We start from the raw sequence: 11,299 nt of genomic DNA, 5'->3' as shown, positions 1-11,299 counted from the left end.
CTGCCCTTTTGTAAAAGTCAGAAAAAGGGTGTGCTCGAGGTCACCTTGTAGAAAGTCAGCCGATGAAGGAATGACAGTTAACAGATTCTTACCGAACTTGCAATTTGTCGTTATATTTTGAAGCATCCCATTGAACCGCTCAAAGGCAAAGCAACGCCAAGAATGGACAGGACCCCATCTTCGTAAGTGTTCACCGAAGTGGAGTGAAATATGCTGATATGGTGTGATCGTGGTTCCAAGATAGAGCTTCGAGGTGTCCATGTAGTCCCATTATAATACCTAGTGGATTATCCAGCGATAGGTATTATAATGTGCCACTATGTAAAACCCCCCATGGAGGTATTGTAATGCGGATAGATGGTTTGTAGGCGGTATTATAATGTGAATTATAATGTCGAAGCCAGTGACGCAATGCTTGATTGATTGATCGTGTGGCTATAATCATTGCATCTAATCTTATCGTACACTGGAGCACTCAATGATTCGGATCAGCACTCTCGCTTTCCCCGCTACGCCCCCCTCCTCCGCCCTTTGCTGTTCTTGACTGCTGGGCCAACAGTCAAGTAGCGAAGCAACAAGAAACAAGCATTGACACTCAGATATCAACAACTGTACCCCAGCTTTCGGAACTTCAACATTGTTCAACTCCCAGGATCCCGCCGCCCAGGCCATTTGTATTTGTAGCTCTCGTTGAGCTCACGGTTCATATTTCTCTTACTAATAAGCTTGATACCTATAGTCTAACCCTATGTGCAAGACCAACCAACTCGTTCTAAAGTTGGTTCCGACTACGGGGAATCCTGGGTTGTGCTTGAGGCACACTGTCGCACTACGCCTTGAGGTAGGCCGCGGCAGGCTCCTCATACACCTACTTAATGTCAGGTAGCACATGAATATATACATGTTTAGGCTACTTGTCCACTCAGTTAAAAGATTATGCAAAAAGATTGTACTGCGCCGAAAGTGAGTTGAAAGTGAGTTTATGGCATTATGCACCAATTGCACGAGTTGAATGCTTCGCCTTTTAGCGCATTAGTCTGACCTTTTCAATAGTGGCATCGAGAGCACGATCGTGCTGATTTTTTATATTAGCATGGTCATCCAATCGTTCTCTTATGATTCTAGCTCTCCGATCTGCATTATATTGTCCTTTACCCTAGATATGTTCACATCAGTTCGGTTTTCCCCCCAAGCGCACATTTGACGCCCGTCCAACTGGCTGCCGCTGGAGGATTCTGCTCTCAATCAACGTGGTCCATTCTCTTGAACCCTACTCCGAAATGTTTGATAAATCAATGGTTACACTCCATATGGCACTCATTGATCCTCCTCCAAAATCATGCAGAACAGAAAATATTGGGTATAGGTGCGTCTGGTTGGGTTGGATTGTACTTGATTGCGACCTTCAGCATATTCGGTAACTACTTGGTAATCATCACCCTCTCACAGGACGAACCCCGGCAAGCTGCAGCTGCCAGACCGTTTTAACTCTACCTGAATGTTTGTTTTCTTCGGAACACGGAACACGAGGCTGCTACCGAGAATTTACAGGCATCATGAAGACTTCCCAGGGTTGTCATTCAACGACAGAATACATTATAATGCCTACAGCAGGGAGGCGCACATTATAAGATGAACCAGGAGGCGGAATTATAATTCAGGTACGTACTAGTGACTCTGACATTGTAATGTGGACTGAGGGGGTTCAACAAGCAGACACATTTTAATGTGTCTCCCTGGAGAATCCACAAGGTATTATAATATAGCTACATGGACTATTGGAGCTTCAGAAGAGATTCTAGATACGAATGCATATGGTATTGATAGTTCTTGATGTCTTGCGCCGAGATTTGCCGTTGTGAAGCAATCTTCACAGCCTGTACTAGGTGCATGTAGTTGTTTAACACGTCGCCAGATCTTCCCTTATCTTGGCCCCAAAGGCGAACGAGCGTTATGGGCAAGTTCACCATACAGAGGGTCCGCCACTCATCGGCTTTGAGTCGACCTTGTTTCGCTTCCCCAGGCTGCTTTGGCCCGCGCCCAATCCAGGAAGGCAAGCAGAGCCGATCCATGTCTTCGCGGACTTCACCCAGGGTGTTTTTCCCTAGAACACACGTAGCTTGTTGAGGGACAGGGGGAACAGTACGTCGCACAATGAGTTTCTCTTTTTTGTTGATGATGGAGGCCTTCTTGCGCTAGCAGATGGATGGAATGAGTGAGAGGCGGTATGTTCTAGAAATGCGGGTCACGTACAGCATCCTGAATGCAATCAAGGAGCCCTCCTAGATTAGGTTTGGATTCTGTCGGTAAAGTAAGCTTCAGGCGGCATATTTCTCTTGCCAATGGAAGGGTGACATGGTCTCGGATGACCGGCTTTGCTCCATTCTCCCATACGTCGAGAGCTATTTCTGTCAACGAAAGCAGGCACTTGCTGTCATTTGCAAACCATCCACACTCGACACGCTGAAAATGGTGACATCTGCTGTGAGCTAAAGCTAAGCCCTAGACTTCGGAACTCACAAAGTCAAGGAGAAGCCGGAGGAGGACTTTAACCGTTAATCCGGTGGAGAACCGGAGACCATTTTCTTGGCAAAGCTGGCTGAGCGCATTCATATTGCATTGCTTGAGTTTGGTCTTTGATCCCGCATGAAGAAGGTGCCGAGCCACAGACATTTCTTCCATAGTAGGAGGTTTCTTCGGGGGGGCGTATGTGATTCCGTCGCCATCAGCCGCATTCGAACTCATACCCCAGACTTCGCGGCAGTGATGCTGGAAGAGCCTAAGATAAAAGCAATGCATGGAGTCGATCACAAGATGCTCCACCGGATTCCAATACGGTAGGCGGTGCAACTCAGACCAGCGCATGTGGTTTGCCATGAAGTGTGCGTCTTGATCCTTCTGAGTTGGAGCGTCACGCCATTTCTTTGCTAGGGCAATTTGCTCTGATGGGCATCGAGGTTCCCAGGAGTGGTAGTCCAGATCGTCTAACTCACGCAACCCCTGCTTGCATTCGTGACATGGGTCTCCGCTACTATGGGAGGAGAACCCACTCACTTGCCGCGCTGCTGGTAGATCGCAAACGACAGGTACTAACGCGCAGCGCACCAGGATTCCGCAAGGATGTAGCGGTGTTTTGTTGAGGAAAATACCGTGCTCCCAGAGATCAAGGAGATCATCCACCAAAGGTTGTAGAATATGGTTTATTTGACTAGTCGACGGGGATTCGGGTCCGGGAACAACTCCAACGAGAAAGATATTTTCAACGAGAAACCGGATGGGACGCGGGAGGTTCAGACAGGCCATGTACATTCCACAAACTTTCGTTATCTTACCCGCCTGCCGACTTCCTCCTGGATTGAGAGCGTCAAAGTTGAAACTGAAGATGAGGCGCCGTTCGTTGTGGAGCCTGACCATAAATCTGCCATCCCCAAGCGATTCTGGCCCCTTGAAATCCCGAAGCATGGTACCATCCCAAATGTCGGACATTGGGTCAGATGGCCCATCATCGCCGAGGGGGAACTGTTCCAGAGCCGCAGCGATGTCAGGGCGACAAAACATCCATCCCAGCCAATGTTTGAAATCATGATAGAGGAATGATCGATCTGGCTTGGTAGACTTCGCAGAGCGCAGCCGCTGACCACATGCTTCTGCATCGGGCGTTCCTCGAAATGTACACTTCTCCGGGAAGGCAAAGTCGTCCTCGCCATCATTGTCTTTATTTGGCTTGCCTTGACGTATCTTGTATATAGCGTAGCACGCAGGACATGTCGCATATGCCCTGAACGGAGGAGAGAGATAGGGCATGGCGCTGTCAACAGTCCTCGGGTCTATCAGCAGTTCTTTCGCCATCCTTTGATGGTCTGCGTCAACACCGAGCGACAGGATTGTTTTGATAGACTTCAGTACATCGCCAGTCTTCTTCAGGGAAAGACCGGACAAGAGTTGGAGCGAAGCAGTAAGCAAGAATGTGACTAGAAATATTGGATTGGTGCCCAGGAATTTGGTTCGCATCTCTAGGTAAGCTATTTCAAAATCAGGTCGCCATCGTACAGCTAAGAAGAGGATGTTGCATACTGTTGGTATCAAGTAACTCTTGCCGTGCGTCTGCCATGGCTTTCTCCCTTTGGAGAGTCCAAGCCCTTCTCTTCGCGGTATGTATCACCTCAGTGGCACACCTGAACTCCAGAAGAAGAGATCTCGACAGCATCCGAGACCGTGGGCTGGTGGATCTAAGGGGATGTTGGCTGACATATTGACTGGCTTTTGAAAGCCACTGCTCATGGGCCAGAACGCTTCTATTCTGAGGTGCAGAAGCGTGGTCTTCTTATCCTTCTTCCGTCGACGACGTTGTTCTCGATTGCTGGATGGGGAAGGCTTTGATTCAACTTCGGTCACGGAGTCATTCCCACTATCTTCTGAAGCGTTGGAATCTTCTGTACTAGGACTTTCTGAGCGAGGAGGTACTTCATATACGCCTTTGTTCAATAAGCCATCGGAGGCTTCGTCGTCATCAATATCAGAGGCGTCTGCGATTTCGGCAGAGGCATCCCAGTACGTGGCAAGGCCTGTTCGATTGAGGAGTCTCTGGTGTTTGTCGTAAGTCGAACGAGGTAGATATCGCCCGCTCACTGGGACAGCTTGTCCTGGAGGGATGGAGGTTTGATCAAAGCACTGCCAGCATTGGCAGAGATAAAATACTGGGGCTTTCTTCACAAATTGTCGGCCAATAATGAGGGTGGCACCGCCATCGGTTCGGCGCAGACGTGGTGGCATGGCTTATGGCTGGAGATGGCTGCGAGCACTACTGAGTACTGAGTACTGAGTACGCATCTAGATATATTACATAAGTAATGTATGTCCTAATAATTCATCGACATCCTCTGCCTAAAGATTCATCGACATCCTCTGCCTCAGCTCCTCGAGACGTTCGGGGTGAACAATGTCAAGTGTATCAACAGGAACGTAATATAACCAAGCTAAAAAAGTGATTGCAATTGCAGCAGCAACGCCAATGGCGAAGTTTGAAATGGATAAGGCATGATATTGAGGGACTGTTAAGACGTGAGGCCGGACAGAGAGATTGTTGGTGAGTCCAGACACTAGCAATAGATATGTTGAAGAAAGGACGGAGGTCAATTTGGACCAGCCGGGGATCACCATATGAACGTGTATAGATAGACGGTGAGGATTATTCATTGCGTGGGTGTGACCATCGAGCTCGAGCTCGCTGGTCTCGGCAATGTTAGGCAGAGTAAGGAGCCGTCTGGGAGGTGATGTGGATGGAGTTTTGTGAATGATTGAGACGGTGCTTGATGTGTCTCCTGGCAAAGCTTCACCAGTGTTAGATATGACTCCGATGATATCTGGGTGACACAGTGGAGCGCTGAAAAGGGGGCTAGAATTGAGTCTTGTTGATGGTTGGTCATAAGGAGGCGGGGAGGTGTTGGTGCTGTGAGACGGCGTTTCTCCTCGAGTTCTGTCTTTGACGTCTTGAGGGCGGCTGAATGAATGTAAATCTTTATGGGTCGTATTCCTTTGCCTGTCTGCATGCTCTATCCGTGCCGCATTAATGTCCTTTCCACATGTTTGCTCAGTCTACTAATATGATTGTCATTGGCAAGAACACATACTGCAGTTCGCTGAGCGATCTGAATATTCCGGTTGGAGGACTTGATTTGGACCTGGAGCTTCCGCACAGCATCCCATAGTTCGCTACTCTCCGCCATAAAAGGATAGACAAAAATTCAAGGATACGAGTGGCACTGGGACTCGAGTCAAAGCCGCATTAAAGCTAGGTCCCCTATGCTGGAACAGCTCCTCTTTGGGACGCCTTACAGAAAGCGATCATAAGTCAGTGCACGTGTGGGTGCCTATCCTCTAGCTGCACCAGGCTGACGACTGTTAATTTCACACATTTGATACTGACAATAATAGCAGTCAAGGCAAACAACACGGGACGATTCAAATCGTCCCAGGATTGTCCAATCGCCTCTGGAGTGGCTTCAACAATCCGCCAAAAGAGATGATTCACGACGATTCAATGTGTGAATCTGGTTGAATCGTCCCCCGAATCACCTCGAATCGCTGGCTTTGACTGCTACTAATACAATTTCTACACACATCAGCTCAGATTTTTATGTCTACGCATGTTTATTTTTCTTAAAAGTTTGAACGCCCTGCTACAGAACAAATCAAATACAGGCGACCGCAAGTAGTTTAACACAATTAAAGCCAACAATAACTAATCCGACCAGAACTGGACACCTTCATCATCTTCCAGTCCATGTTCACTGTTGTTCCTGTCAGAGTCGGGACGATGATACTGATCTTCACCATTGTATAAGGCAAGTCACCGGAGTAATAGTGATAATCGACGATTTTGGGGGGGTCCTTGGATACGTCAAGTACGAAAAAGCAAGGTTGTTGCTGATCAGCCTCGTGGTGGGAATTCATGCGTCTAGCCATAGATCGAAGCATTAAGGTGCTAAGATTATCGTCGATAGCTTTTGCCGCCAATTTGTCCAAGTAATGTTTCTCATCGCGGCCGAAGCTACGGACTGTAAGAGCAGGACTCGCATCGCCATTTTCTTCTTGTAGGCAGGAGATACGATGGCCAAGTAAGCGCCAGTCCGTTCGCTGACAGTCCTCTGAGCAATATTTCACCATGAAGCAGCCTGTACATAGTTTGAGGTCTGTCCGTCTGGACGAAACTAAACACTTTATAGTACATCAGCTCGATGGGCGAGTTGAAGATATGGTAGCACGTACTGCGTTACAGTGCTCTGACCGTCCGCAAACTGACGCCTTCCGGTCTGCATGCGTCTTGAGAGACATGAGCAACCAATTTTGACCAAAGCCCTCTTGGTCATCCCTACAAAGATTACGGAGTGCCCTCCGAGTAGCGATCAACACAGGAAGTCGACAAAGGTTGGGTACGAGGGTCTTGAAGATAAGTCGCTGGAGATGGCGAGGGACCGGCTGGTGACCATCCATCAGAGTGGAACACGTAGTGAATAAACCGTGCCGGATCAACATAATAAGGGATCGGAGCCTAGTTGTCGGCTGATTGAAGCCATCGGCCAAAAATCCAAGAAACGTATCCCGAAGGGGCTGAGGGCAGTGGGGTGAATGCTTGAGCAACCTCTTAAAGGCTTCAAAGACCAAATAAATAGCGTCTTCTTCGGCATAAACTGTATCGAAGAACTCCTTCGACCGGTCCATATATGTGAACACGAGACTCATAATCGCAGATGGGGGAGGGCCATGGGAGGTTAAGGAATGGCGCATATCTTGCATGGCAAGTTTCGCGATGCATGTCGGGGTGAAACCTGGGAATGACAAGAGGGAAAGGTCTGTTGCCGCAAAACGAGACACTTTGGCTTTGGTGTGAAGCGGGATGTCCACGAGGAATTTGTTCGAATGTTGATACAGCCACAGCGGCGCCAAGAGGGTATTCAAAGCGTTACAAGGGCAATCCACCCGATGCCTTTGCCGGAAGTGAAGTGAGCTACAGTGAACTAAGTCGAGAATGGAAACAACGGCCAAAAAGTGGCGACGTTGGCGAAGCTGGCTGGAGGCTGGTTCGCGACATCCGTCTACCAGGCGGTGCAGCAAAGAGGAAAGATCGGGCAGCTTCTGCTTGACCCACACACGTAGTAAGCGAGAGCCACGATGGTGCAGGCGATCGCAGATGAGTCGAACGATACACTCAGAAGTGAGGAGTGACTGCTTCAAGAGGTTCTGGAAGAGTGGCTCGATGGTGCGCCGGTCAATGTATGCAGCTAGCACCACTTTGACTCTTGGGCCTCGTCGTAATTGCCTCACAGGCGAGATAACATCCCAGGAAGTACTAGAGCGCTTCCTGTAAACGGTAGGGGCACATCGTTGAAGCAGGGTGTTGGGAATCCGGTGTAGTAGCGTTGCAGTGGTCATGATAAGAAGAGGAAGAGTAGGTCCAAAGCGAAGATGCGGTCAGAATTATAATCATAAAGAACAAAGAAAACATGAATAAAGCAAAGACTTAGGTCTCTGGTGGCTGCAGCGTGTTGTGAATCACGTTTAGCCAACTGTGATGTTCCGAGCCTCTTGCGATTCAGTATCCTAGAGAGCATGTCGTGGCTGGTCTTCACCAACATCGCAGTACGCCAAAACCAAATAGATGTAGACCCCTATCTTGACGCCAAGTAATGCGCAAACTGTGGCTCCAAATTGAGATTTTACCCAGTGATAGTGTCTTGCTCAATCCAGTACAATGTCTCGGATGACGTTGATTTTACAGTGACTATATTCAACTAACAACAATGTTCATGAGATCATTTGCCTCTGTAATTCTGTAGCTAAGGCTACGAGGTCATCTAGGTTTCCGACAGCGATGGTGGATGTATTCGGAAGCTGATCTCTCCGACACATTGGACAAGACTTCTGTCCTCTCCTCTTGGAGGCTTCAGTCCACTTGATTAAACATTTGAAGCAGAAAGCATGTCCGCACGTCAGCCTGAAAATCAATTTAGGATGTATGAGAAGAAAAGGCAGAAGAAACGCACATGCGTGGCGTGTTCATAAGATTCAAACATATCCGGCACGAGAGTTCTGACTCTAGAATTTCCTGAAGCTGCGAAGGTTCGGTTTAGTTTAAGGTCGACAAGCAGGGACAGAACACAGACCTGTGAGAGTTTCCGATGCTTCCCCGGGCCAGCGAGGACTCCATCTCCACGCTTGCAAGATGGTGGTTCTCTTTCTATAGTCCTCTTGGGCTTGGCACGGTTGTTGTCCTCTTGTGGGATGGAAGCGGGCGAGGTTACCACAGGAGGACGCGGTCTCAAGTTGTAGGGATGGCCGCGTGGAGATAGAGCTTTGATTCGCGATGAACGTCGCAGATTGGGGGAGGTAAAATTTGTCATAAGTGTTGCTTGGGGAGGATGAGAATCGGAGCAAGCATGTTATACAGATTCGTGCTGAGCCACCCGCTTTGTTTCTTTTGAGGTAGGGGGTCCCGATTGTCCATACAATGGGTCATTGGTGCATGCTGTACGATGCCGACACAGTGGCCATGCATGGTATATGTCACAATTCATAGACCCATCCATTGATTCCTGCGCGGTGGACAAGGCAAAGCTCCTAACCCCTGTCATACTGCCTCCAACGAAGGCTGATCAGGAGGCAAAGCTCCTAACCCCTGTTCATACTGCCTCCAACGAACGAAGCTAATCAGCTTTAGTCACATCTTTGCAGCTAGCACTCACCATGTTTGCCCACCGCGTGGCTCTAAGCATTTGCGAAAACCCCTCAGATGACAGTGTGTACATGATCCTCTGTTATACGATATGCTTACATATCTTCTATCACAGCGCTGTCATTGACTTATGCTTTCCATCACCTCCACCCGTCAAGTGCGACGCTCATCTGCAGTGGGCTTGACGCAGACGCTGCTCAAAAAATATCTCTATCGTATTCTCTTCCGCCTAGTGAATCACCAGGCAAATCACGCCAATGCAGTGTCGACATCAAGACTAGGCATATTAATGGTGTCTACGACATTATCTTTCCACGTCATTATGAAGTCGATTTGGGGTTGGTCCAACTCTCGGTCAAGAATGGAGACAAAGTTGTTATCAGTGTGGGTTCCACGCTGACCAATCGCAGCCTTACATCTTTACCTTCAGTCGGTGTGTACGAGCGAGGCGATATACATAACAGTGCGAAACTGATCATATTCTTAGTCGATGTCATGTGGGAAGTAACCCCAAGTTGTGTTGACCTCAAATCTTGTAGGGCGAATATCTTGTTGGAACCCGCATTCCACCTTAAGGTAGCATTTTCTTGTTGAGTATCTGTATGCTGTCTTCAATCGTGCTCTGTCCACCATTGTTTGTTGTTCTAGCTCTAAATCGTCTTGTTGTCCATTGTCCTAGCTCTACACCTTGCATTGGTTTACTGTAATGATTACGAATTACAAGTTTAAAACACTGATGGTCTATAATTACTGCGAATGCGAGCATCCTCAACAGATCTAAGGTGTAGAGAGGGATCATCATGATACAAAGGACCAAGCTTGAAATATGCAAGCGAAACAACACACGTTAGGAGAAAGGCATAGACAGGTAAAATCCGTATTAATGATAACGTATGGTTGCGAGGGGGTGCTCTGGGAATCCGACTGGTCTGGATGCGCGGAACAGGCTGCACCATGTGCCTAAGCTGGGCGGAGGTCTGTCATGACTTGAGAAACAGAAGAAGATATGACATAATGGGGCTTACAGGGGTCACAGGACTACCAACGAGAGCGCCGAGTGTGCCAAATTGGCTGGCCAGCTCCTGACCCGCCGCCACCGAGTCCGCTATAATGAGGGCGGGGTCCATGGCAACCTCGTGTAACTCATCTTGAAGACCCATAAGTATTTGCGTGAGGTTCTGCTGATCCGCTTGCATCATGGTATTTATGTTTTCTATCGTATCCAATCGCTTAGAGGTTGCGATCCACCCTTCAACTTGAGGGAGCAGACCGCCCTGTAGATCATAAATAAGTATTTTCATGTAGACTGAGGAAATGCACCGACCATGCGCTGCTCCAGCATGTTTAAACGCTCTTCCAAAACACTAGTGTTGTCGGCGGGATGTCGATCATGAAGGCTCTCAGCTTTATCCTGAGCTACTATGAATTGGCTCTCCAGCTTGTCGAGTCGCCTCGTGATGGTAACGTCAGCTACAGGTGGTGCTTCCACCTTGAAACTGCAAAGATGGTCCTCGATCAGCGCCGGGATACTCTGAATCTGATCCTGCATGCTTCCCTGGTCAAATTAGTGACGACGGTGCCGTGATCACAAGATAGCGTACCATTGAATCCTCCAAGTGAGAGATGGATCTCTCAACACGTCCGAGCCCTTTGTCTAGCGAAGCCACTCCGTCTTCGAGCTTCCCAACGGAGGTGTTCAACGACGAGATATCTTTGTAGATGGGCAATTATAGGGCTGAATGGATCATTGGGTTCATCCTGGATGAATTGAGGAACATCCACCAATAAGGGGCGACCAGGCCCAAGGGGAAAGGTATGCATGGGGGATTGATCCAATTGAGGTGATTCCGAAGACGAAGACTGTTCACTTGCAAACGTACTCGTCTCGGAAAAATCTGCTTGAAGACCATGCGCCAGCATGGTCGATGTAATGCTGCTGGTGAAAAGTGTCTCCGCCTCCGAGTTTTGTGTAGTGTCGCTCGTAACAGACATGTGTGCGAGGAATTATCGGCTAAGAATGAGGTCCTTGAATCTCGACATTTCAACACATCACGTGAGGGGCCGTCA

The 11,299-nt window shown here is 48.5% G+C and overlaps 4 protein-coding genes across 4 annotated transcripts; 1 reads left to right on the top strand and 3 right to left on the bottom strand.

Moving 5' to 3' along the window:
- Nucleotides 1-4,884: 4,884 nt before the first annotated feature.
- Nucleotides 4,885-5,726, bottom strand: PC9H_010315 (uncharacterized protein; the record flags this gene model as incomplete). The annotated part of the gene is made up of 2 exons (XM_036779809.1): nt 4,885-5,574; nt 5,631-5,726. 2 exons carry the CDS (start codon nt 5,724-5,726, stop codon nt 4,885-4,887), a joined length of 786 nt encoding a protein of 261 aa, XP_036629198.1.
- A 499-nt stretch (nt 5,727-6,225) lies between these two features.
- Nucleotides 6,226-7,932, bottom strand: PC9H_010314 (uncharacterized protein; the record flags this gene model as incomplete). Its single annotated transcript, XM_036779808.1, has 2 exons — nt 6,226-6,717; nt 6,769-7,932. The coding sequence occupies 2 exons, from the start codon at nt 7,930-7,932 to the stop codon at nt 6,226-6,228; spliced, it is 1,656 nt and encodes a 551-aa protein (XP_036629197.1).
- Nucleotides 7,933-9,243: 1,311 nt separating this feature from the next.
- PC9H_010313 (uncharacterized protein) lies at nt 9,244-9,886 on the top strand (the record flags this gene model as incomplete). The annotated part of the gene is made up of 4 exons (XM_036779807.1): nt 9,244-9,295; nt 9,348-9,669; nt 9,772-9,808; nt 9,881-9,886. 4 exons carry the CDS (start codon nt 9,244-9,246, stop codon nt 9,884-9,886), a joined length of 417 nt encoding a protein of 138 aa, XP_036629196.1.
- A 71-nt stretch (nt 9,887-9,957) lies between these two features.
- Nucleotides 9,958-11,224, bottom strand: PC9H_010312 (uncharacterized protein; the record flags this gene model as incomplete). Its single annotated transcript, XM_036779806.1, has 5 exons — nt 9,958-10,209; nt 10,258-10,506; nt 10,557-10,787; nt 10,834-10,943; nt 11,113-11,224. 5 exons carry the CDS (start codon nt 11,222-11,224, stop codon nt 9,958-9,960), a joined length of 954 nt encoding a protein of 317 aa, XP_036629195.1.
- Between the last annotated feature and the right edge of the window lie 75 nt (nt 11,225-11,299).

Source organism: Pleurotus ostreatus (genome assembly GCF_014466165.1).
Source record: "Pleurotus ostreatus strain PC9 chromosome Unknown scaffold_7, whole genome shotgun sequence".
Taxonomy (NCBI): domain Eukaryota; kingdom Fungi; phylum Basidiomycota; class Agaricomycetes; order Agaricales; family Pleurotaceae; genus Pleurotus; species Pleurotus ostreatus.
Note: the sequence above shows the minus strand (reverse complement) of the source record. Positions and strands in the feature narration are given on the sequence as shown.